The 27231-nt window shown below is 43.7% G+C and overlaps 1 protein-coding gene across 1 annotated transcript in view; it reads right to left on the reverse strand.

The window, feature by feature from the left end:
* The window catches only part of SERPINE3 (serpin family E member 3), a gene marked incomplete at its 5' end in the record, with an annotated part of 39423 nt that overhangs the window by 3583 nt on the left and 8609 nt on the right, over positions 1–27231 (reverse strand). The window contains 6 exons of the mRNA XM_082602351.1: positions 187–270; positions 778–864; positions 11333–11433; positions 18090–18288; positions 20240–20443; positions 22428–22661. Coding sequence (XP_082458477.1) covers positions 187–270; positions 778–864; positions 11333–11433; positions 18090–18288; positions 20240–20443; positions 22428–22661 — 909 coding nt within the window. The remainder of the gene's footprint in view (positions 1–186; positions 271–777; positions 865–11332; positions 11434–18089; positions 18289–20239; positions 20444–22427; positions 22662–27231) is intronic.

Genomic DNA, 27231 nt, shown 5'->3' on the forward strand with positions numbered 1-27231 from the left:
CTCAGTAGTTATGAAATATTCCCCTTTCTCAGGATACATAGCAACTGAGAAGCTTCTGAAGCACCATGGAAACCAGCTAGAAGGAATGCTTGTTTTAGGTTAGGGTGGACAAACGAGGCTTTGTTGCTAGAGAGATGCTGATAAATATTTAATTTATGTGATTCCTATCAAAAAATACTGTAATACCTGTGTTGGGTTCTCTCAGGAAAAAGATGAATGGCCGATCTGCTTTAAAAATAGGAATCCGAGACCTTTTCAGTAACAACAGAGCTGCAGGAAAGATAAAGAATAGAATCCCATTGTATTTTCTCTTCATTTGAGGAAAGTCACTATTAAAATTGGATACGAAGTCACTTATATGCCTTGATTTTTGGAGAAATAAAAGCATCCTAATGATATAGCATTGTTTAGTGTTATGATGGGGTGCAAATGGGAAAATTAAAGGGAAAAGATACCACTTAGCCAACACTGTGTCCTATTTTCAAAATATTCCATGGAATAAATTCCTTCCTGAAGGTAATTTTCAGAATGACTCTATTCCTTGTTTATGGGGTCGTGCTACAAATCCTTTTCAAAATGGCTCTTTTCTCCCATCAGTTTTCAAAAACTTTGTTCTGTTAACATTTCTTTTTTACGAATGCTCTACTACATCTGGACTTGGGTTTTAGTGGGGAGGCTTAGAAGTGTGAAGGTTGAACTGGATAAATCTAACGAAGGGAGATAAGTGGGAAGCAGCTGACTGAGTGTTGCTGACACTCTGTGCTCTTGGGAACATACCTGTAGCTGCAGATGCCTTGGTGCCTTCCTCTGAAACCTCAATCTTGGCTTTGTGGATTGCTTCAGAAACATAAACGCCATCTTGGCCTAATCCCAGGACATAAAAATGTGATTGTTTATCTGCATTTTGATGCATTTAGTTGAAAGATTTGAGGACATTTTTAAAGAATGGACTTTACTTACAGTCTCGTTCGTATGCTGCTTACTGTGTAGTTAGGAAGAGATTTGTTTGGGAAATTTTAAGGTACAATAATTTATGAAACTTTCAAAACCTCAAATTTGGTAAATTATCTAATAAATAACCCCTCTCAGATTAACATTCAGGGCTGTGCCCCATTTTTTTCAATAGTTAATTTTCAAAAATAATTTCTAGTTACTGTTGAAATCTTTAGTCAGTATTTCTAAAATTTCAGTGGTATAAGAATTGCCATAGTACGTGTTAAAATGCAAATTCTGGAGCCCAGGAATCTGCACATTCAGCAAGCTTCTGAGATGATTTCCCTTGAATGCCTTCTTGGGCTGCATTTCAGGAGCCACTTTTAAATGACAGAGGTTTGTACTATGGTCCTTAAAAGGCAGTGTATAAAAAACGTCTCATGCCTCATGACTGCATTCTGTATACTGAGTAAATCAGTTATGCAATTATCTTGCCTTATTGGCTAGAATTTGCAAAGAAAATGAGAACTATAATAGTTGTATGCCAACAATTTCAAAGATATTATAAGCTTAGCAAATAGGAATCTGAGTGATCCAAGCGTTAGAGGAATTGACAGGTTTTTGTAATTTAGCCATCAATCATTTTTAAACAGCTCTCCACAGTGAAATGGTACTTGATGACACAATGAAAGTAAGAATCTTTAGAATGAGAAGAAACTTTAGAAATCATTCAGTCCAACCCTCTCATTTTAGAGTGAGCTGTGAAGTCATCTGAGGCCACACACTTGACAAGAGGTCCAGTCGGGCATATGCAGGTGTTCTGACAGCAGGTGCAGTGCCTATTTCCACCCCCACCCTTCCATACAGACATCACCACCTTGGAAAATTGTGTTCTAGTCCACTGCAGCATGCACTAGAAAGGGAGCTGTGGCAGGAGTCTTAAAATAATCATTGTGATGGACATGTATTTTGAGGGGGCTTCTTTGCTTGATCTTAGACTAATATTTAAATTGTTTTGCATTTCTCGTGCACATACAAGGGGATGGCAAATGAATGTTGTGAGAGAATAATACCAGTGGAGTACAGAATATGCAACATTTCATCCATCTTGTAAATAAGGCATACACAGGAAATTGTGAGCTGGCTGTGTTCAGTGTAAGGAACAGATATTTTGCAGCATCAGTGAAGGGGGCCAGACAAGGGCCAGAGGAGGAGAAAAATCAACGGAAACATTCACTTGCCATCGCTTGTCCTAAAACCGGTGCAGAATCTGATTGATTGTAGCAGTTGGTCTTTTTCTGTAGGATCTTTTAGAAAAGAAACAAATTTCTCTATACTAACTAGCCTGTCTCACTAACTCATTGAGCAAACTGAAATGCAGTGCCCAGATCAGGATTGTGTGTATAAGGAATGGTTGATGGTCATGAGAAGCTTTTACTAATCTGTGACTTCATTACTATCTAGTATGCCATCTGGACATTTAAAATAAATGTTAATGAAATGAGCAAAGGTTCTTCATCAGCTAGAATATAGTAAATGCGTTTGTGTTAGAGTCCAGGCACCCTGGCACAATGTGAGAAATGGGGTCGACTGGTTGGTATGAATGAGTTTTTGGTTAGATGGGCTTGACTCTTTGAATTTCTTGAAACTGCAATGGAGGTTTCATTTAAGTAGTTTTTTTCTCCATCATATTACAGGAGTGGTCCAATAATTGACATTTATTTACATGTTTGCACAGACATAGGCTAAGACCCATAGCCTGTCATGTCCCAGCATCCTCATCTCTCATACATTTTATCTCTGGTAAGAGTTAATATTTCAGAAGACCAATATTTGTGATCAAAATAAGGATTCAGGAGTCATCTGTGGGTTTGTGTTTTTCTTGCTTGATCTTGTATTACAGATCCCTATTTGCTTACTTTTGTTAAGTAGCTCTGGAAATGTTATGCAACTAATGAAATCAGCACAAAGGGATTCTCCCGGCTTTGGGCTCATCCTCTCCTGCAGTGTTGGCAGCTGTCTAGTGCCATTGATGGCTGTACAACCTGTTTCCCCAAAATTTGTTCCCAAGGTTGTTTATAGGTGCTATTCTATTAAAAAGGGTTCCATGAGTAATTACAATGGGAATTGCAAGTTGAATAGGTTTGTGCTTTTGTTTTTAATAGTGGACTTCTTAGAGCTGCTAATTTGCTAATGTTCATAGTGAATCTCCACAGGAGGGCTATAATATGTAGTGTTTCACCATGGAAATACCCACACTATCTCCTGTCTCCAAATTTAGCAGGTTAGCATTCTATAGAACATACTTTGGGAAACTAGCCGCCTCCCCCCCCCCAATAAACTCTTATGCTCCTATATTACATTTCAATATCCAAAGCAAATGGGTAAAATTCTTCCTGCCCTCCCTGGCATACTCTACTCTTCTTCCATAACATCTTCTTTAAGTATTTCCAGCTCAACTTTCCTCATTAGATTGTTAGTTCCCAGAAAGCAGAAGCTGTATTATTCATTTTAAATATTTACTTTGCTCAACTAGCATAATAATGCTTGGTACACGTATGTGTTTAGTAAATGTTGGATGAATGAATACTCGACACTCCTCACACTGTACATTTGTTTCATTTCCCCATAAAAACAACTGACTTGTTTAATCTGATTTCACTTGTAAGGAAATGTTGGTTGCTGTCCTTGGAATCACAGGGGCACAGCACAGAACGAGTCTTTGGCAAATCTCATCCAAATGACCGTTTTAGTGTCCCTTCCCCTTTGTGAGTGGAGCCCGTCATTCTTTGTATGTGATTGGCCATACTCTCAAAAGGCTTAAGAGTTTTGATAATATGACATTGTGTAAATGTAAGATTTGCAAAATATAAAGTAGTAATCCTACATTTCATCCTCAGCTTCTCACAAAGCAGGACAAACATTATCATTTGCTGTGTCTTTTGTCTTCCCAGTTATTATCACTTACTATTGGTAACATTAATGACTTTGAAAAGTTATTGCCAGAATTTGCTTCTAGTTTATCTTTCTCATCCTCTTGTCACTTAGTTGTAGGTGGCAAGTGTGTGTCACATAGCACCCAGCCCAGCATATACAGAGCGAGTGCTGGAAAGAATCTGAAATGGCCTCTGAAAGTAGGTGCTTAGTTCCTTTCTCCATCCTTCTCCTCTAGCCCACTCCTCACGTCTTTCTTTCTCCCCACCCTCCAACCCAGCTCTGTTGAGATGTAATTGACATATGTAACATTATGTACATTTAAGGTGTACAATGTGATATTTTATGTATGTATATATCTCAAGTAATATATCTGTACCCTTTGACCACCTTCATCCATTCTCCCCACCCTGGCAACCACAATTGTACACTCTGATTCTATGAGTTTAGGTTTTTTAGATTACACATATATGTGAGACCATACGGTATTTGTCTTTCTCTCTCTGACTTAATTCACTTACCGTAATGCACTCAGCGTTTTTCTATAATGTTGCAAATGGCAGGATTTTCTTTTTTATGGCCAAATAATATTCTATTGCATATGTATATACTGCAACTCCTTTATCCATTCACCTGGTGATAGACTCTTAGCTTTTTTCCATGTCTTGGCTGTTATAAATAATGCTACTATGAACATGAGGGTGCAGATATCTCTGTGACACAGTGATTTAATTTCCTTTGGATATATATCCAGATGTGAAATTGCTGGATCATTTGGTAGTTCTATTTAACTACTTTCCGTAGTGGCTGCACCAATTTACATTCCTACCAACAGTGCACAAGGGATCCCTTTTCTCCACGTCCTTACCAACACTTGCTATTTTTTTTTCTTTTCTTTTCTTTTCTTTTTTTTTTTTTTTTGGCTGTGCCACACAGCTTGTGGGATCTTAAGTTCCCCGACCAGGGATCGAACCTGTGCCCTCGGCAGTGAAAACGTGGAGTCCTAACCACTGGACCACCAGGGAATTCCCAACACTTGCTATTTCTTATCTTTTTGATAACAGCTGTTCTCACAGATGTGAGGTGGTACCTCATTGTTTTGATGTGCATTTCCCTGATTATTAGCGATGTTGAGCACATTTTCATGTACCTGTTGGCCATTTGGGTGTCTTTTTGGAAAAATGTCTATTCAGATCCTCTACCCATTTTTAAATTGGATGCTGATGATGCTATGCTATTGAGTTGTATGAGTTCCTTAGACATTTTTGGATATTAACCCCTTAACAGACATGTAGTTTGCAAGTATTTTCTCCCATTCAATACGTTGCCTTTTCATTTTGTGAGTTATTTCTTTTGCTGTGAAGAAGCTTTTAGTTTGATGTAGTTTCACTTGTTTACTTTTGCTTTTGGTGTTTGTGCTTTTGGTGTCATATCCAAAAAATAATTGCCAAAAGACCAATTTCAAGGAGTTTTCCACTATGTTTTCTTCTAGGAGTTTTATGGCTTCAGACAGTTAAGTCTTTGATCCATTTAGAGTTAATTTTTGTGAGTGGTGTAAGATAGGGGTCCAGTTTCATCCTTTTGCATGTGAATATCCTGTTTTCCTAACACCATTTACTGAAGAGACTATCTTTTCCCCACTGAGTATTCTTGGCTTCCCTGTCAAATATTAGTTGACTCCATACGCATGGGTTTATTTCTGGGGTCTCAATTCTGGTCCATTTGTTTGTCTGTTTTTATGCCAGTACCGTACTGTTTCAATTATTATAGCTTTGTAATATAGTTTGAAATCAGGACGTGTGACACCTTCATCTTTGTTCTTTCTCAGGATTACTTTGGCTATTCTGGGTCTTTTGTGGTTCCATACAAATTTTAGGATTGTTTTTTTCTGTTTCTGTGAAAAACACTGGAATTTTGATAGGGATTGCATTGAATCTGAGGATTGGTCTGGGTAGTATAGACATTTTAACAACATTAATTCTTCTAATCCATGAACACAAGATGTCTTTTCATTTATTTGTATCTTCTTCAATTTCTTTCATCAATGTGTTGTAGTTTTCAGTGTAGAGATTTTTCATCCCCTTGGTTAAATTTATTCCTACATACTTTACTGTTTTTGATGCAATTGTAAATGGGATTATTTTATGTCTTTTTCAGATAGTTCATTGTTAGTGTATAAAAAACACAACTCATATTTGTATGTTGACTTTGTATGCTACAACTTTACTGAATTTATTGATTAGTTCTAACTAATTATATACCACCATTATAATATTAGAGAATCTGATTTTGATGATATAGTTACTATTACCAGTGATTTTTACACATTCATACATTTTTACAATGTTAATTGGCATTATTTTATTTTAACTGGAAGAATGTCCTTTAGCATATCTTGTAAGGCAGGTCTATTGGTGATGAATTCCCTCAGCTTTTGTTTGCTTGGGAAAGTCTTTGTCTCTCCATATGTGAAGGACAGCTTTGCCAGTATAGTATTCTTGGTTAACAGTTCTTTCTTTCAATATTTTGAATGTGTCATCCCACTGTCTCCTGGCCTGCAAAGTTTCTGTTGAGAAACCCACTGATTGTCTTATGGGGGTTCCCTTGTATGTAACTTGTTTCTTCTCTCTCGCTGCTTTCAAAATTCTTTGTCTTTGACTTTTGGCAATTTAATTATAATGTGTTTTAGTGTAGCCCTTTTCATCCTCAACCTATTTGGGGTCATTGGGCCCTCATGAATCTGGATGCCCATTTATTTATTGTTCCAAGTTTGGGAAGTTTTCAGCCAATATTGCTTTAAATAGACTTTATATCCCTTTCTCTTTCTCTTCTCCTCCTGGGATTCCAATAATGTATATATTGTTTCTTTTGATGGATGTCCCAGCTCCCATAGACTTTCTTCACTCTTTTTTTATTTTTGCTCCTCTGACTAGATCATTTCAAATGACTTACCTTCTAGTTCACCGATTCTTTTTTCCTCTGCTTGGTCAAGTCTGCTGTTGAAGCTCTCTTAATCTTCAGTGTAGTCATTATATTCTTACGCTTTAGGATTTCTGTTTTGTTTTGTTTTTTTGATTGTTTCTATTTCTTTGTTGAACTTGTTACTTATTTGTGCACTGTTTTCCTAATTTTGTTTGTGCATTCTTGTAGTTTACTGAACTTCTTTAAGAGGATTACTCAGAGTTCTTTGTTAGTTAACAGATCTCCATTTTTTTAGGGTAGTTATTGGAGCTTTATTTGTTTCTTTTGGTGGTATCATGTTTTTCTGATTCTTCATGATCCTTCATTCCTTTCATTAATATCTATGTATTTAAGTAAGCAGTCTCCTCTTCCAGACTTCACAGGTTTGCTTTGGCGGGGAAAGACCTTCACCAGTCAGCTGGTAGCAGTCATGGGCAAGTAAGGCTCTCTATCAGGGTCTCTGTTTGAGCAAGGCTACTGCATATGCTCTGAGGTTGCAGGGGTTGTGCTGGCTGGGTTACTTGGGTGGGTGGGTCTGCTGGCTGGACTGTGCGTTCAAGTGGGGCCACTGCGGGGGCTCCCTGTTCAGGTGGTGCTTCTGGCTATGTTTTATGGTTGGGTTGGGCCACTAGCTCTGTAATCACCTCTGGTTGGGTGAGGTTGCAGGCTGTGTTCCCTGGCAGGATAGTGCACTGATTGGATACCATGATTGGGCACTTATGGGCTGGGCTCTGCAATCATTCCTGGTCAGGTGGGGTCTCAGGCTGTATTTTCCAACTGGGTGGTGCTGTTGGCTGGGCTCTGTGCCAGGTGTGGTGACAGGCCGGGATCTGGCTTGGTGGTACCATGGGTTGGGCTCCAAGGCCATCCAGAGTCACCAATCAGGCTCCCTGGTTGTATGGTGTCAGGAGCTATGCTCAACAGTTGGGCAGGCCATCTGGCTAGGCTCTTTGCCCAAGCAGGGCTGTAGGATAGGCTTCCTGGCTATCTGGGTTCTCTGGCTAGGCTTCCTGGATGAGCAGGACTTGAGGCTATGCTTGGCAGTTGGGTTGGGCTGTGAATTTGCTTTCCTGCCTGGGTGGGTTGGGAGTATGGCCCTTTGACTGGAGACCCAAATCACAGAACTGCCAACTGAGCCCTCTGGCCAGATGGGGCCACTGGCTTGGCTCTGCAGGTGGGCGCTGCTGCTGGCTGGGATCTTTACTCAGGTGCCACTGCAATATGGTCTATTAAGGTTTGAGTGCCGATTGCTGTAAGCTTTGCCCGTCTTCTCCATCTCTTATTTGATTCCCTGAGATCAGAGACCTGAGAGGGCCTACCAGGATGTGTCCTGCAACATTGAATGTCTACCTTGGGCTCTCTTTTCCCACTGGAGAAACCATAGACCTAGTGCTGTGTCAGCCTGGAGGAGGAGTGATGTGGTCTGAGTGTAGCCACTCCTCTTACCTTTCTAATGTGGTCCTTCTCAGTCTCTGTGTTTCAGAGGTGTGCTCAGCCTCAACCCCTGGTGGGGGTATTTCCACAATGGTCACTTGTCTATGGATAGTTGCTAGTTGGTCTTCTTGAGAAAGGGACTGAAGTCGGGAATGACCTATGTTGCCATCTTGATGACCTACTGCAGCTCTGCCCAGTCATCTGGTATGGCATAAGTTAACTTCAGTACACAACCAAACAACTGTGGGTGGTTTCCTCATTCACATCATAGTAACAGGGAACTTGTACTTCTTCATGAGCAGAGATTGAAAACTATTCACTTAAAAAAGTCAAGAATAAGACAGTTTCTTCAAAGTTTCAAGTTGGTGCACGAGGAGTATTTCTTGGATTAGGAAGCATGGGTTGGTATCAAAGCCTGCTGATCCTATAGGAAGTGGGATTGCTCAAAAAGGGTATCTCTAGCTGATGTCTTTAGTGTAAGTGAAACTGGAATTATTCTTAAAAGCTTCATAACATATAGTGTCAATGTTGTCTGGGGAGGAAAATTATACCCTGGTCTCAGCTGGGCCTTGAAATGATATCAAGCAAGTTCTTCATGCAGCCAAAAAAGGATCTGATGCCATGAAAGGAGAGATGAGTGACTTTTAGATGGAGCAGGGGAACTTGAGTAAAATGATTCTGGGCTTTGGAACCAAATGGAAAGAAAAAGCCAAATGTTCCCCGTGGTTGTTTAGTTTCCATCAATAGCACAAAACTGTTTGCAACCCTTTGTTAAGTGTAAGATGGGAGGCCAGGATTTTCTCATCATTTACTCTCTGACAAGCTCTCTGCTGATGCTTTGCTATATGATAAAGAATTTCATTTCCGCAAGTAAGATGTGAGGTGGGTGGTGGATACCCCATTCAGGCATGATATGATGATTTGTTAGAGAGATTCAGTGGCCATGTCTCCAGAATTAAGTCAACAGCTTACTCGGGCACAGAAGTGACTCGTCTTTTGATTATGTTTAAATAACAGCATTGGAAAGCAATATTTTAGTTGGCCAAGTCTATCTGTAGAAGGCCAGATATTAAATATTTTAGCCATTGCAGAGCATGTGGCATCTGTTGCAACATCTCAATTCTGCCGTCATAGCAGGAAAGCAACCACGGATGATTTGTAAATGAATGGGAGTGGCTGTGTTTCAATAAAACTTTATTCATAAAAAGAGGTGGTGGGCCATCACTTGGTGACCCCTGCATTAGAGGAACAAAACTTTATGGGAGAAGATTGTAAGGTGGATGTGTTTTATCTGTAGGAAACATGCATGCAAGCTTCCCACTTGGTGCATGGTAACTGCTTGACAATTATTTAACAAGCCAGATCCATGAGCCTATGTTTCTGTTGATTGGAGCAAATATAAGTAGGCTTTAATTGCATTATAAAACAAGAGGTTAGGTATTTTAAAAGGTTCTTTTTAAAGCTAAGCTGCTTGTTAGATCTTATCAAAGGAGCCATGGGCCTCAGAAGTCTTTACCAATAAGGGAACTGCACGATGTGGGTTGCGCTCAGTCCTGTTTGAGGACACAGAACTGACTGCATTTTAGGATGCACTTCTAAGACATAAAGGCAGAGAGGTTTGAGAACCAGGAAGCAGCAGTGAGTCACAGTGATTACTTGAACATAGTGGTGTGGAATAAAAGGTCAGAACGGCCCCAAAGTTTTGAACTAGGATGATCAAAACAGGAATGCCACAGCTGAGCTCCAGAGCCACAAAAAGATACTGTGATTGGATTCTGCAGGTTATTAAAGACAGAGTGCACTCAAGTTCTTCATCCCTGGCTCCTTCCTTGCTTCTCATCCTTTTGCTCTAATCTTCCTCTTTTCCTGGCAGTGCTAGGTTATGTCTGTGTCACCAGGCAAAATTTCTGGTAGAGTCATTCAACGAAGTCAACAGTATTTACTGGATATCCACTGTGTGCCAGGCATTGTTGGGGCACTGTGCCCAAACTGGAGTATCACCTTGCTTATCTCTTTGCTTGTTTTGGCAATGAGTTCAGAGCTGGTGGATTATAAACAATCTAGAATAGATCCTTCCTCCTGTGTTTTATTTAATGTGCCATGTAGTCTTACTGGTCACATCTAATGCCCAAGCTGAGACTTCTCTTGTGGACCAAACTCCCATGTTTTTCTGTGATTGCAAGAAATCTGAACAAGCCTTTAGAAAACTTATCTGTGCTATAAGGTTCTAGCATTCAAAACAGAGATTTCACAAGCTCATCAGGCAAGGAAAACATCAAGGCCAATGGCTGTGCCTGCTCCAGTGTCATCTTCATATAGATAATTTACCATCCAGAGCAGAAATGAACCTGAGCCTTTGGAGTTGGCAATAGTTTAGCCAGTGGTCTCATGAGAGGATTCTGGAAGATAAGGTTCTGGCATTCCACTCTCTTTTAACATTAGATGTAAGTCTGTCAGACCATACATGAATACAGATCCTATTGATTAGGAGTAGCTTGTCTACTGCAAGCCAAGAAATTGAATATAGACTCTGGGAGGGAGGACATTTTAAGGCAAGGTTGTAGATGGATGAGTAATTTGAAGAAAGGAAGTTGGATGGATGAGGGTAAGTTCTGAGGTTAGCTCATTAGAAGAGGACTGAGAGGTACAGGAAGGGGGGGGAGGTAGAGACAGAGTGACCGTGAGGCCATCAGGACAGCAGGAGGTCAGAACGAAGGGCTCTGTTGCACCAATGTCTCTGGCATCTCCTAGTCATGCCGGGCGGAGGAGGGGAGTTGTATTGTGTCCTGTGGTCACTGACTTTACTCTGAAGGTGGCATCCGAAAACGGTGCTTCGAGGTGGTCTCAAGAATCACCCCCTCCTCAACAAAGTCCAACCCAAATCTGTTATCTGAAGCAATAAATTCTTATATAAAGCAAAGCAGTTTTTAAATTATTTTAAGTGATGCTAACTCTGGCTGTTTACCTCTGAAGGCTCTGTAGATGAGAATCCCTTCATCAGTGCATGATTACTGATTAAAAACTGCCCCAAACACAACGCTAATAAGCTTGGAAGAAGAACTGGTGTTACCTGAAATTCCTTTCAAGTTAGCTTTGAGTGGGTCGAAGAGATCGGTAACTCCCCAGGAATATAAAATGTTTTTCAAGTTGAAATGATTTTGGATCCTAAACCTAAAAAACAAAAACAAACCATCAACTTTCACTTAAAATTCTCACTCAGTGGACTTTCATACACATCACATGACAACCAAACCCCCTCACTTGAAAGTCAGGGATCTCCAGGCTCATTTCCAGCTTCATCTGTCATTGCTCCTTCCCAGACCCCCTGACTAATCTGACCACACAGCACTCTCTCCCAACTCTGGACCTTTGCTTCTGCTGTTTTTTCCAGGTCTCCCTTGAGACCTTTCCTCTAAGCTCAGTTCAATTGTTACCCCTCCTCTTCCCCAGCTGTTTTGTAACGGTCAGTTCTTAAGGCCCCTTTAAACACTTTGTTCTACTCTTCTGATGTATAGAACATTCTGCTTCCTGTTACTGTTATTTATGATACTGTAAACTATTTGAGAAGAGAGGCTGGTCAGTTTTCAGTTCCTCATAATAATTAATATTTAATGAGTGCTTACCATGTGCTAGGCACTACAGCAAGTACTTTACGTGCATTCTCTCATTTCATCTTCATGTAACTATGTTATTATTATCCTCATTTTACAGATGAGAAAACTGAGGCTTAAAGAGTTTAAGAAGCTTGCCCAAGAGGACGTCCTGAGTACGTGGTGGAGCTCAACTCAGATGAGGCTGAGCACAGAGCCTGTGCTCTTGGCGTCTACACTTCACTACCTCACATCCCGGGTGGCTTCTCACACACAGTAGGTGCAGAAAAGAAGTTGTTGATTAACTGCCAATTGATAGAGTGTCTCATTTAATGTGTTTATCTTTGATACAACATATTTTCATGTTTGCTGTGTGCAGCGTGGGTCTTTGGTTTTCCTAGCAAGTCCCAAAAGCGGGAAGAATCAGCATGCCAACTTCCTCATGTTTCTTCAAGGGCAAGGCATTTAAAACTTCAACGCTGAAAGAGCCTTTAAAACTACGGCTGACATTATTTTTCTTTGAGAATAAAAAAGTTCAAAATGGAATTTAGATGGTCGTTTCTATAAACCATGCAGAACTTCTAGGAGAATAAAAATACTGCACAATATCAAAGTTCTTCACTGCCATACAAGACAATGTAACCAATATTTTAAACAAAGGAATCAGATTTTCACATATATGTGTGTTTTGAATCTGTTCAATAGTTTCAAAAAAAGGCGCAAGCTTTCTCTAAGTATGCTGATATTTCTCAAAAAAATTTGGATCACCTTGTCTGAAATTTTCTTCCTTAAACTGCATTCTTTTGAGAACTCTCAATGCTGAAACACAGTGGTTAAGAACATGAACTTGGTAATCCAGTGCCGGCGTCTGAAAGCTGGCTCAGCCTCTTACTACCTGAGGGACCCAGGGCAAGTTACTTTGCCTCTCTTTGCCTCAGCTTCCTTGCTTGTGAAATGAGCCTAATACTAGTGCTTAGTTCTTAGCTTTGTGAAGATTAAATGAAACAGTCCTTGTAAAGTCTTCAGAACAATGCCCAGTGCAGCTCATGCACTTCATTGTTACCACTGTGGTTTTATTGTTTTGCAGTGATATTGAGAAAGAGCTAAGGCACATTTGAAGCCAAGTATGGTGGTTATGGTAGGTGATAAAACTGGGTAATATCACTTTTAGTAACTAAAGACAATAGTAAAAGTGAGGTATGACTCTGAAAGACAACAGTGATTTGTTTTTTGTATGGCTACGAAGGCCAGTCCAGAAGAAATGCTACAAAAATATCTTGAGTTAAAAAAAATACCCTTTACCAAAATCAGACAAGGATATCACAAGAAAACGACAGACCAGTGTCCTTTATGAATATAGACATAAAAATCCTCAACAAAATACTAGCAAATTGAATCCAGCGACATATAAATCCCCCATGAGCAAGTGGGATTTATCCCAGAAATGCAAGGTGGGTTCAACATATGAAAATCAATCAAGGTAAAACACCATATTAATGAAATAATGGACAAGGGCCACGTGATCATTTCAAGAGATGCAGAAAAAGCACTTGACAAAATCTAGAATTCTTTCATAAAATCAAAAACCACTCAACAAACTTGGGATAGAAGGGAACTTCTTCAACCTCAAAATGGGCATTTATAAAACTCCCACAGCTAGCATCATCCTTAACGGTGAAAGACTGAATGCTTTCCCCTAGATCAGGAACAAGATAAGGATGTTCACCACTTCTATTTAACATTGTACTGAAGGGTGTGCATGGTGATTATGCAAGAAAAAGAAAGCAAATGCATCCAGAATCAGAAGAAAGAAGTAAACGTATATCTATTCACAGATGACTTGGTCTTGTATATAGAAAATCCTAAGGAATACACACACACACACACACAGAAAAAACTATTAGAACTAATAGGTGAGTTCATCAAAGTGGCAGGATACAAGATCAAGATACAAAAATCAACTGTGTTTCTTTATACTATCAATGAACAATCTGAAAATGAAATCCCATTTACAATAGCATCAAAAAGGAATAAAATACTTAGAAATAAGTTTAATGAAAGAAGTGCAAGACTTGTACACTGAAAACTACAAAACATTTTTGGAAAAAACTAAAGAAAATCTAAATAAAATGAAACACATCTTGTGTTCATGGGTTGAAACTCCTAATGTTGTTATAAAGAAATTATTCCCCAAATTAATCTATAGATTCAACAAAATCCTTACCAAATTCTAGCTGTTTATTTGGCAGAAACTGATAAGCTGATCCTAAAATTCATATGGAAATGCATGGGACCCAGAATAGCCAAAACAATCTTAAAAAGGAAAAACAAAGTTGAAGGACTCACACTTGCTGATTTCTAAACATATTAAAAAGCTATAGTAATCAGTCAAGAGTGTGTGTGGTACTGGCAAAAGTATAGATATTTGTGCCTATGGAATAAAATTGAAAGTCTAGAAATAAACCTATACACTTATGGTCAATTGATTTTGACAAGGGCACCAAGAAAATTCAATGGGAAGAAAGAATAGGCTTTTCAATAAATGGCTCTGAAACAACTGGAGAGCCACATGCAAAGGATGATGTTGGACCTCTACTTCATCCCATACCCAAAATTAATTCAAAATGGATCAAAGACCTAAATATAAGAGTGAAAACTAGAAAACTCTTAGAGAAAACATAGACATAGATCTATGTGACCTTGGTTAAGCAATGGTTTCTTAGGTATGACACCAAAAAAACCCACAAGAAACAACAACAAAAATAGATTAAACTTCATCAAAATAAAAACATTTGTCTTCAAAGGACACCATTATGAAAGTGAAAAGACAACAACCCACAAAATGGGAGAAAATATTTACAAATCATGTATCTGATAAGGAGCTAGTATCTAGAATATAGAAAGAACTATTGTAACTCAACAATAAAAAGACACATAACCAATTTAAAAATGATCAAAGAATTCAAACAGATATTTCTCCAAAAAAGATATATAAATGGCCAACAAGCACATGAAAAGATTGTTGACATTAGTAGTCTTTAGGGAAATATAAATGAAAGTCAGACTGAGAGACCACTTCACGTGCCATTATGGCTCTAATCAAAAAGACAGGGGCTTCCCCCTACAGCTGTTGTCACACACAGTTGTGAGGTCACCCAGGCTGCAGTAACTTGCCCCCAGCCTGAGGAGGAGGCCAAAGCACAGAGGAGGGCATTGCTGAGGGGCAGAGGAGGTGAACGCATCCTGACTAATATAACTAAGAATAACAACACAGTTCCTGAGTGCAAGCTTTATAATATCCCTACTTTTTAGTCCACAATTTGGGAAGGCAGTCTTTTCCCTTTCTCTATCTCCCTTGCCTCCATAAAGAGGGGCCTTTAAAAAAATTATGGTAAAATATACATTATATAAAATTTACCATTTTAACAATGTTAAGTGTATAATTCAGTGGTGTTAAGTACATTCACATTGTTGTCCAATCATCACCAGTATCCACTCCAGAACTTTCTCATCATCGCAAACTGAAACTCTGTACCCATTAAACATGAAGAGGGTCTTAGGAATAAAAAGGACAATAGCAAGTGTTGACAAGAATATGGAGAAACTGGAACCCTCATACATTGCTAGTGGGAGTGTAAAATGGGGCAGCCACTTAGAAAACTGTCTAGTAGTTCCTCAAAATGTAAAGTGTAGAGTTAACACATGACCCAGTAATTCCATTCCTAGGGTATATACCCAAAATAATTGAAAATATATAGCCACAAAAATGTGCACAAATGTTTGTAGCAGCCAAAAAACAGAAACAAGCCAAAAAGTGTCTTGGCACCTAAGTGTCTATACATGGATGAATGAATAAATAAACTGTAGTATATCCACACAATGAAATAGTACTTGGCCATAAAATAGAATGAAGTACTGACACTGGCTACAACAAGAATGAACCTTGAAGACATTATGCCAAGTGAAAGAAGCCAGACACAAAAGGCCATGTATTGCAAAATTTCATTTATGTGAAATGTCCAGAAAAGACAAATCCACAGAGAGAGAAAGTGGATTGCCTAGGGCTGGGGTGAGGGGGATGCGAGTGACTGCTAAAGGGTGTGGAGTCTCTTTCTGAGGTGATGACGATGTTCTGGAATTAGATAGTGGTGGTTGTTGCGCAACTTTGCAAATATACTAAAAACCTCTGCATTGTACACTTTAATTGTAAATCCGTTTAAAAGAATGGGTTTTATGGTATGTGAATTATCTCTCAATTTAAAAAGAAAGAAAGAAAACACCCTCAGAAAAGCTACACATGATGATGATCAGCAGCTCCTTGAAGGAAGGGCAAACTCATCTGGGACATGTGAGATCTGGTGGGTTTAAGAAAATGCACACATCGTGTCTAATATAAGAAAAAAATGCTCATTGTTTGGCTTCCCACTTTGTTGACCTAAAAACTAAGTGTTTTATTCATTAAACAAATATATATTTGACATAATTAGTCTTTCTTGTGGGTTTTCTTGATTATTCTTTTGGTATGATAATGTTCCTAATGAAGACTGACAGTCCTTATATGTTCTATTTTATTTCTTTATAAATAAACATTTACTTTGGAAGGTAGATATCATAATTCATCCAGAATCTACTGACGCACTGCTTGGTGTTGTTTAACCAGAAGGCACACGTCATTGCCGTACAATTTTTGCCTGGCTACCCACAGAGTGCCCAAGTTTTTGCTCTTGCTAAGTAAAATATGCAGGCTGACTTTAGAGCAGGTCATACTAAGTGATGAATCAATGATTTGTGGAACTAGAGGAAAATTCTTGCCCAAAAGCTGACTTGCGTCTACCATGGTCCAAAGTTTTGTACCCAAATCTAGACCTAAAATAGTTTTTACTTCTTTCTTTATTCCCTAAAGGGCTTAAAGCTAGTTTTTAAAAACTTGGTTAGTTTTGCTTGTGAAATAGCCCTAAAAGGGAAGGGGAGTTTTATTTCCCTAAAATCTTCTATGCTTCTCAGACAGCAGGCAGTCTTCAGGAGATTAATTTTTTTTTTTTAATCTGGATGAGGTCAAGTGTGAAGCAATACTTGGGTTACTATGACCTCTGCCTTCCTGTCCCTTCTCTGTCCTCCAAAGTTTTTTAGGATCATTCCTCAAGGGTTTGCAAGTTCTAAAGGCAGATTCAGCACCAGTGAAGAGTTCGCAATGGAGCTAGGCACCTCCCTGAGGCCTCTTCCTTATATCAGCTGCTCCAGGACAAGGCCAGCCATCTGCCTCATATGCTCAAAAAGACTGTAGCAAATTCCTGCACCTGGTTGCATTTTCTCTCCACTTTTAGCCTCGAATGCTCTTCTTCCTTTGCTGAGCGTCTCTCTAACGTAACAGAAAGATCAGGGATGCTTCTGCTCCATACCAGAGAGATCCGTTGAAATAGCCAGTCTTTGGACTTTGATTTGGGGTCTAAAAATTTCGCTTGGAGAGATAGGCTTTGTCTTCGAGTTTAGTTCACCTTCTGCCCTCGCTATGCCGGATCCCACTTTAGACCTTGGCCCTTCACTCACTGGGTCTCTATGTGTTTTTGTTCCAGTGCCTGGACTTATGTTTAACTCCTCGAGGGACCAGTGCCAAGGCCTCTGGCTCAGCGCTGCTGACAGCCTGGTCAGTGGAGGAGCCCAAGGCGGCCAGTGCAAAGGCACGCGAAGAATCCACACGCTGCAAATGAGCCCTCGGATAATTTTCTTGCTTAATGCTGGTGTACAAATTAACTATGCATTTACTCTGATTTCAAATGTACCAGAGAAGCTTATCATTTAAAGATGTTCGTTGAGGAATCCTTTGTAAAGTAATGAGGTTTGCAAATAGGTTTTGTTTTGCAGAAGCAAAATCCAGCACCATCGTTTAACTTTTTGACCTATTGGGGTTTTGTATTGGTACCCATTGGGTTTTCTTAAAGAAAGGCTCACCTTTATTTAGAAAGAATAAAACTTTCAGCACAAAGACTTAAAGTCTTGAATTTGTATGCTTTAATTTGCCTTTGGATCAGAATTATATCTGTATTTGCTCAACTGCATAAGCGATCTTGCCTCTTTGGTTTTGATAATGATGTTTGTACACTCTTAGGATGTGATCAGATTTAGGGCACATTCCTCCAAGGTAACTGTACAGACCCTCGAGTCAGGCTGCCTGGGCTCCAGGTCTGGCTGACTGGAGCAGGCTGCAGAGCCCCCCGTCAGGACAACGCAGCTGCTCACCTGGGCAGGAACACGTCCATCCTGGCTCTCTTCAGGCTGGAGGTCCAGATGTGGAGGATGCTGGCTGTGAGGTGAGGCTCAATGTGGCTCAGTGGGGTGTCTCTGTCTCTCGGTAGCAACAGAAGGAGACTGGCCGCATTTCCCAGGTATGGCAGCTCGAGCACCCCTACCCGATGGCCCGCGGGGTCCTGGAACTGGCCTGGGGATTCAGCGGATGGGGGGTTAGTTCTGTCCCAGGAGCCCAGGGAACCTAACAGTGCCAGACCCTGGGAAGGGCCAGCTCACAGAACTGGAAACAATGCATTTTATTAACAAACACGGTGTCCACCTCTGCCTCAGGGAGCAGTTTGAGGCCGAAGACTGTGGGTAGCTGTGGCCATCTTTTCTACTCCTAAGACCTAGAACATCTCTAAGATATTCTCATGGGGCTCGAGCCGCAGGGCCGGCAGCGGCTGGGCAGGGTGCGGATGATGGCACACGGGAGAGCCTGTCTTAAAGGGGCAGCCAGTCCAATCCTGGCTTGTTGTTGCCATGTCAGGACCGAGGCTCTTTGGGCCAGATTTTCCTATCTTTCGACAAAAGCTCTAAACCCAGATGTCACGGGAAATTTCTCAATTTCGAAAGCACTGCACAGGCCTAACGAAACAGGAGTCCGGGCTGGATTTGACCTGATGTAATTTGTACCCTGTGGGTCTCAGGATGGACAGCTGGGAGCTTGTGGGCTATGGCAATGGCTGGCTGAGGACAAGTCCAGGCCATTGGGCAGAGCCTGATTTCAGAAGCGTGTGACGGTGGCCGGTGGCAGCAGACCCAGATGGCCAGAGATCAGAAGACCCGGCGAGGGAGGCTGGTGAATGCAGAGGCAGTGGCTAGCCTCCGTGACAGGGCAAGATGGGCAAGTAACATGCAGCATCCAGCTGGGCTGGGGAGACCTGGCGGTCTGTGGCAGCCCCGGTCTTGGGTGGAGCTCCAGGCCTGATCCCTTCCCTGGGAGGACCGGGGGGCCTGGGCCTTAATGTCGAGGGACAGCTGAGTTGGCGGGTGACTAAGGCAAAATCTTAGGGTCAGTGGGGAAAGACAGGGGCATGGTTCATACTCCTTATTGTATCTGTTCAATAAATATTTGCTCAGCCTCCATTATGTGCCAGCCACTGTGCACTGTACACTGGGGAGAGCAAGAGCCTGTCAGAGCCTGCCTGCCAGCCACCACCCAGCGGACAGATCAAGCAGCCTGGGTCACAGCAGCGACGGGAAAATGTTAGGAGCAAGAACTACGATCCGCTGTGAAGGTACATTTTACTTATTCAATAGATGTTCTTTCATTCCCATCTTACTTGACCTCAATGAATAAGTATTGGTTGAATAAGCTAATGAATAAATTCACTGAGAACTCACAAGGGTCCTGTATGGAATCAAACCAGGATGATAACAAGTTTTCTAAACACCAAAGTTCCTAAAACACTGATTCAAGTCTCACTGGCTTAATTAGTGAATAACAACATAATTAGTCCCGCAAGCCAGAGGGAGCTGAGCCTGCAAACCAGGGTTTGGCGGGGTGCCGGGGAGAGGAGGTGTGTAGGGGGCAGGGCAGCGGGGGATGGGCAGCGGGGTCCCTCCCTCCCTGGCCTCGTTGGGGCCCCACCGGAGCATCCACAGCACTCACTAGTCTGCTGGGATGGGGGGCAGCCTGGCGTACCTCCACCGTGAGGGGAGTGAGGGACAGTGGGCAGGGTGGGCAGGCAGAGAACCCTGGTATTTCAGGCCAGTGGCACTTTCGGGTGGACATGCTCTCGAGAACCTTCTAGACTGGACTCTCAACCTTCCATCCTTTCTCAGCACCGAACACTGAGGCCGGTGTTCATTTTACGGGAGTGACTGCCAGGGGAAGGGGTTTGCCCAGACATTCTTGGTTTCACACTAACTCCCCCCTTCACTCAGCGCAGAAGGGAAGGCCAGGCGTGAAATCTGGTTTCTCTTCCCCGTCTGCTCCCTCACTATCCTGACAATCTCCGGCCCCCTGGTCTGTCCTTTCTCCATGGGCCCCCGCACAGCCGAGGGTATCGCAGTGATGCTCAGCCCCATCCTTTCAGAGCGAAGCCCTGGCCTCCCCTCCTGCCCTCACGGCTCCCTCCCGGGCTCTCGCGGCTCACCATAGTTGACCTCGGCCGTTTGGTACATCATGGGGACCTGGAGGACGACGTCCTGGGCACAGGTGAAAGGCAGGAGCTGAGTGTCCGAGAAGGAGAATCGGCGCCGCCAGGCACTCTGGAAGGACACGGTGCTCACCAGCACCAGCTGTGCGGACTCCACGCCGCTGCCGCCTCGCTCCCAGGTGGAGCCCCCGGGACGCTCACCTGCAGGCAGAGAGCGGGGCGCCGCTGTGGTGCTGACGCCTGCGTGCACACCCTCCCGGGTGCTGGGGCATCCCCGAAATTGGGTTTGTAGCTTGCTTTTTAGTACTCAGTTGTGGAACTGTAGTGTTTGTAATGAGCTGTGGTTGGAGACCATGCTTTAATTTTTTCCCGAACAGCTTGGGATGCTCCGGCTTGTTCCAGCTGTGTTCCAGCTGGGACCGTTTCCCAGGAAGCGCGAGGCCTGCGCAGCTCAGACAGCCCCCTGGGAGGGACTGGGCGTTGTGATGGGAGACGCTGCACAGTGTCACCTCTATCCCCCACCCCCATGGCCCCAAATGCTGCTGGGCCTCACGCCTGGCAGAGCTTTTGTTTACACAACAACATCCAGGGCACGGGCTTGAAATTTCGGAACGGGCTGGCCACCCGTCAAGCGGCCACGTTGCTCCAGCTCGTTATTCATTTACTAAACACACACTTTGCGCTAGGCTCTGTTTTCAGTGCTTAGCAAACGCTCCCCAACTCCCCCTGCCAGTTCTATTGTTATTCCCAGTTTTAAGGGTGGGGCACCATGACTCAGATAGGCCGTCCAAAGTCTCATGCTTGTGAGCTACAAAGTCACCGTCCGCCCGGTTACCCAAGACAGAGACCTTGGATTTGAACCCAAGCAGCCTGGCCCCGGTCTCGGGGCAGCAACTACCCCTCTTCCTTGGAGGACCATCCATTCCCCCGGCGCCGCGCCGACCCCTACCCGCGGGGTTGGTAGCAGCAAACCGTGGCCTTGCGTCTCCCAGCAGCACAGCAGCTGCAACAGGGAGTGAAACGTTTTTAAGTAAATTGAAAGACATCGTGAAACGTCGGAGGAAACCTCCTCATCAATAAAGGTCTTGACATCTGCATTTTAACTCTGCACTCCTGCCGGCAAACATATTGTTCTCAATTCGTAAAGTACGTATTCCCTGTTCTGGCTTTTAAACCCTGGGTCTTCAACGTTCTTCCTATTTCTGTGTAACCTTTGTAATCATCAAGGATGCTGGAGCCAGACTGCCTGGGTTAGAATCCTGGCTCTGCGGGTACAGGGCAGGAGGCATGATTCTCTGTGCCTCAGTTTCTCTGTTTGTAAAATGGGGACAATAATAGCACTTAGCTCTTAGGATTACTGTGAGGGGGAACTGAGCTAATAGGCACGGAGCACTTAGAAGGGTGCTGGATAAACTGAGCACTCAGTAGGTGTTAATGATGTTCATCCTCTTTGATGGTGATTACAGCTGCATGATATGTAGGTGCTATAGTTCATTGAATCATCCCTAATTTCTGGACAGGTAGGTTATTTATCAGTCTTTTTCTTTGATAATACTGGGCTAACCATCTTATTACATACAAGTATTTCCTTAAGCTAAATTCCCAAGGTACCATTTTTTTTTTTTTTGCAGTATGCGGGCCTCTCACTGCTGTGGCCTCTCCCGTTGCGGAGTGCAGGCTCAGCGGCCATGGCTCATGGGCCCAGCCGCTCCGCAGCATGTGGGATCTTCCCAGACTGGGGCACGAACCCGTGTCCCCTGCGTCGGCAGGCGGACTCTCAACCACTGCGCCACCAGGGAAGCCCCCAAGGTACCATTTTTGGGGCTCCTACTGCATCTTGCTCTGAAGGCAGTTAGCTGTCGATGAGAACAGAGCTCAGTGGGAACACACCTCGGGGCACTGCATGGAACAAAGCCTGCAGGGCTCGGCTGGGGGTGGGAGGCTCTGAAGAGCGCCCTTCTGGGTGTGCCTGCATTTGTGTCTGTGTCTCTGGGGTGGGGGAGGGGCAGAATGGGACCCAAAGGGAGCTTTGCTTCACTCAAGGGTAAGGTCTTCCAACAGAAGCTTCTGCTGCAATTGAGGGCGGCCTGAGTACCTGTCGCCTGGCTTCTGATGAGTAACGGGGGGGACCTGTCTCTTCAGCCCTCCGCCTTTAGCCTCATCAAGGTGGACGGTTTTCCTTTACCTGTGGTCTGCCTGGGGGCCCATCCGTTGGCCAGGATGGTGGTGCCATTGGGCTCCCTGAGGTTGGCTGCCTCCAGGCTGCTGTTGGCCCACCGGGAGACCTGCTCCACGAAGCAGGGGGTGAGTGGCATCCCTGTTTGTACGTAGAGGGTGCAGGTCAGCTCCAGCTTGGTGCCAGGTCTGGTGCTGGGTAGTGCGGCATAAACAGCTCGAAGCCACTCTCTGACCCTTGGGTCTGCAAAAAAGATGTTGAGATCAATCAAAATGGTGAGTGTAAGAGAGGAGTCAGCCCCAGCTCTGCTTGCACGTTGCGTGGGAATGGGACCCCAGAGGCTCCACTCTTATTTCCCACGGTTCATCCACCATAGACAGTCAAATTGGTAAAGTCATAGCTAAGTTGCTCAGGAATTAGCCTGGATACACAGATTAAAAGTTGAGGGGGAAAAAAACGTGCTAGATTTGAAAGAAATCAGCCTGGGATTAAGTCAAATAGAAAAAGACTACCAATGTCCCAGAGACTATGCTTCCTAAACACCTTGAGTCAGAAATGTAGCCCAGTGCTACATTCCCTCATCCCCCTGAGCCCCAGCAGACAGCCCGTTATTCATGTCAGCGAGAACCTGCAAGAATGTTGAGGAAATAATAGGTATTTGAGAGAGTCGATGGTTTCCACCTTCCTGATGGCAGCTGGACTTCTGGTTATTCACTACGTACACAGGAGATTGCTTCCTTCTCTCCATAATCAATAGTAGATTTCTTTTTCATGCTATTGTTCACAACTGCGGGTCTCTTTCCCCCAGCCCTGGGCATCTGGAGCTGGAGCTAGGCCTCTCGCCTGCTGCTGAGTCACGACACAGTTGAGTATCCTCCTGAGACGTGCAGGCCGGGCTTTTCCAGCAGTCAGGACCCCTTCCCAGGCAGGCTGCCTCTGGAATACGGCCCTTCCCTTGTCCTCCTGGCCTCCCCTTCGTCTTAGGCATGGCCCAGTGGCTGCCCACAAATCTCCCCCGTGACACCCAGGCTTTGCACCCTATTCCTGCCCCACCCTGCCCCTACTGGCTCTCCCAGGGTGCCAGGTAGAGTGACTCTCTGTCTTGGCTTGGAGGTCCGTGCACACCATGTCTCCTCCTTCATGTCACAGAGGCCAGCAGCAGACCCCCTACCCCTGACGTGCCGGCCAGAGTCCCTCTGGGGACACAGGCATCCAGAATACACGCCGGCCAGGGTCCCCAGCCACCAGGCTGCAGAACGGGGTTGTGGGCAGATTCTACTCCACAGAACTTTCACTACCAAAGCTGCTTCTTAGAGTCGACAACTGTGCTGCTACTCAAGTGCTTGCTTTTTATTTTAATGAGAAAAGCCATGAATGAAAAAAAAATACCCATCAGACTTTCCTCTACTGAGGAAGGTCATAAGTACTTATGGAATCATGTCCCTGTAGAATGTAGACTGTCTGCAGGGGAGAACGGAGACATTTCTGTGGTCCTCGGTGTCACGTGACCTTAGGGGATGGTCACAGAGCTCTCTGTCCTCTCACCCTCTCTGGCCCAGAGGACCAGCTGTCCTTCTAGCCTGGCACGTCCAATTAGCAGAGTCAAGAGGCTTGAGAAATCTTGTCTCCACCTGAGCCTGCTTTGTCCCTACCATTGGCACATTGGAAGTGCTTTTCTAGATGCTGCCGGAATGAACAGACATCGTCAGAATAAAAGATACTGAAGGTTGACGGGGTTCACACTCTGTTAAACGCTCTACATGCGTGATCACGGTTAACCCTTTCTACAACCCTGTGAATTAAGTGCAATTATGATCCCACGTATAGATGAGGGAGCCGGGGCTCAGGCAAATTAATAAACTTGCTCAGTGTTACCCGGCGTCACCCTCCCCACTCCCACCCTCTGGTGAAGGACAGGTGGGCTGGGAACAGTCTGCTCCTATGCTCGGGAGAGCCTCACGAAGCCTCCTGTTTTGCTGCGTTTCCTAGGTCTTGTCTGTAATGGGGCAAAAGGGACTGACGTGAGTGGTGACAATCGGCTCCCCCCTCCGCCCCAGCCCTTGAAACTGCTGCTTCAATTCCTCTCTCCCCCCGCCTCCCCTCCTACAAAGCTGTCCTGCCTGCTGGAGGGGCTGGGTGGCTCTAACAGAACTGCAAGCGAGAAGGAGGGAAACCAGGGGCCTGCAGTAGATCAGGAATGTAGTGGGGAGGGTGGAGGGTCTGAAGGGAGGGTCCCTGGGATGGCGCAGAGTGGCAGGAAAGTGCTAGAAGAAATGGTATTTTCCTGAGTCCCGCTGCAGACCAGCCTTTTAACTCATTTGAGAGACCAGCTTGGAAAGAGCCTTCCTTCTCAATACATTAGCTGAACTGAACGTCTTGAATGTGACGCTGAATCCAGGGGCGGGGGGAGGGGTTCTGGATTGTCAGATTAATGTATATAAAATTCTCAGTTGGCAATTTGTGATGCTGATTAAAGAGGGTTAAGTTTCGGATGATGTGCAAAGGGTTTGGTTGAGCTGAGAGAGTGATGAGGATGAGTCTGGTGAAAAATCAAGAAGGTAAGGTGCTTAGATATGTTTCTGCAACTGCTCAGTGGTTGACAGTGGGGCTAAAGAGTTGAGGAAACAGCATAGGACTGGAGTCAGAAAATCTGGAATTGGAATCCACTTGCCTGGTGGGTGAGCTGAGTCTTACCAAATCATTAACCTCTTGTCTCACTTGTAAAATGGGGACTTTAGGAGGCCTAGCGATTGCATATGGTTTCTATAAGGACCAAATGACATAATGACTGTAAAAGTGAGTCCATATGCATCATCAAACAAGATTCTTTCCCCGGGGCCAGGCTACCTCCATCTCTGAGGCCTCTGTTCCCAGCATCATTTTTGTGATTAATAGAAAGCTGTAAAGCGTTCTTTATTAATTTACCTGGAAAAGCAATGGAAATTCCTCCAACTTGGATCATTGGGAAATCGTGTGTTTCATGCGGCGAAAACAAAGGTATTTTGGGGGAATATCACTGGTGCCTGTTCTGAAACTCATGCTGTGCTTTAGCACCAGCAAGTGGGGATCCTGGCAAAGCTGCTGGTGGTCACCTATTGACTGGATGTCAGTGAGAAGACAGGGCCCATGGGTCCCACTGTGAACTTGGATGGATCTCTGTTGATCAGACGGGAACAATGCCCCAAGCCCGTGGACTGTGGGTTCATGTCCCTGGTCTGCACCCACTTGTAAAAGAAAGGCTGGGCCAGGGCAGGGGTGGTGGGCAGTGGCAGGTTGTTTTTCAATCAGCACGCATGTGATTCTCTGAGCAATTTTGTGGCAAACAAAAATCCAGGGGTATTCTATTAACTAGAACTCTGTAAGCAGCACATTCCTGTTTGTAATAATTAACCATAACTCCATAAGATAATGAAGCCATTTATGAGTAAGAAAAAAAAAGGTGGGATTATGTTCCACAGAGTCTGACCCTTAAGCAATTCTGGAAGTTTGGTAATTCTTGAATGGGCTCTATGGAAACCCTGTTAATCATCATATTTGGTTAACCAGGTACCATGATTGTCCCTGTAAACGAAGAATTGACTGTCATCAGTTCTCTTTCTCTGCAGGGTAACTGCACTTGCATTTCTCACTTTCCCCATAACCCTGACTTCTGGGAGAATCTGTTTCAAGGCTGAAATGCCTGCCCCTCTTTCATATTCCTATTTATTCTTCATTACCTAGCTCAGGTGTCATGTTTTCTGGGGAGCCTTCCTGATCTGCCAGTGGAATAAATCATTCCCTCCCCTGTACTAACTTATTTCAAATGAGTACTCACTGCCTTGTGTTAGAATGTGTTTCTATGCACATCGTTCCTATGAGACTAAGCTTTTGTGTTCAGCGGTTTCCTTACATACCTGGCTGCTAAATTCCTGGCGTAATACCAGCCCACGTGGCAGGAGCTCAAAAGTACTTGATGGATTGCGTTGCACTGAATCTAATGTGGCTATCCAAGAGTGAGTCCATGGATACGTGCATTTCCGTGATATACTTGCTGAGGAAAATCCAGCTTGATAACTTATCTTATCCCCAGAGAGAAAACACATTTGTCTGTTGGCCAGCAGGCCCCCAAGAATTGTTTTGGCAAAGGACAGGGTATGGATGGCGGGGGACAGGATGCACAGCTGGTGCCTTGTGGCCTGATGTTTGGAGTGCTCACCTTTACTTGCCAACTCAAGATGCCAACTCAAAGGAAGCTCTTGCCATGACTTCCTGCACTTTCTAAAAAGTATTAATTTATACAATTGTAGCTCCCATCCTTTTTTACTGGCATCTTATTCTAAGAGAAGAAAAAGCTGTGTGCACGAGTGTCAGTGTTTGTATGGAGTTGGGAGGTTGGGACCAAGGCCAGGCTTTGCCGGGCCCTGAGTGTGGGCCAGGCGTGGCTGACCTGGCATTCATGAGACTCTTGCCGCCACTGACAGAGCTGTTCTGAAGCCCATAATCATAGAATTATGTTGGTAGGTATGGCCCTGACTTGAAGTCACAGATTTATGAAAGCAGGTTGGTCAAGAGCATGAGCTCTGAATCCAGACAGCCTGGGCTTGAGTCCCAACTCTGCTGCTTCCTAGCTGTGTGATCTTGGGCAAGTTGCTTGTACTCTCTGTGCCTAACTAGGCTCATCTCTAAAATAGGTTTGATGAGATAATTACCTACCTCAATAGGGTTGTTGGGACAATGAATTAAATTATATTTGTAAAGTGCTTCAAGCACATCCTGACACCTAGTAAGCGCTATGAAACGGCTTGTGAAATGCAACTGAGAAATTGCCACCAAA

Source organism: Mesoplodon mirus, assembly GCF_964341445.2.
Source record: "Mesoplodon mirus genome assembly, chromosome: 17".
NCBI classification, from domain to species: domain Eukaryota; kingdom Metazoa; phylum Chordata; class Mammalia; order Artiodactyla; family Ziphiidae; genus Mesoplodon; species Mesoplodon mirus.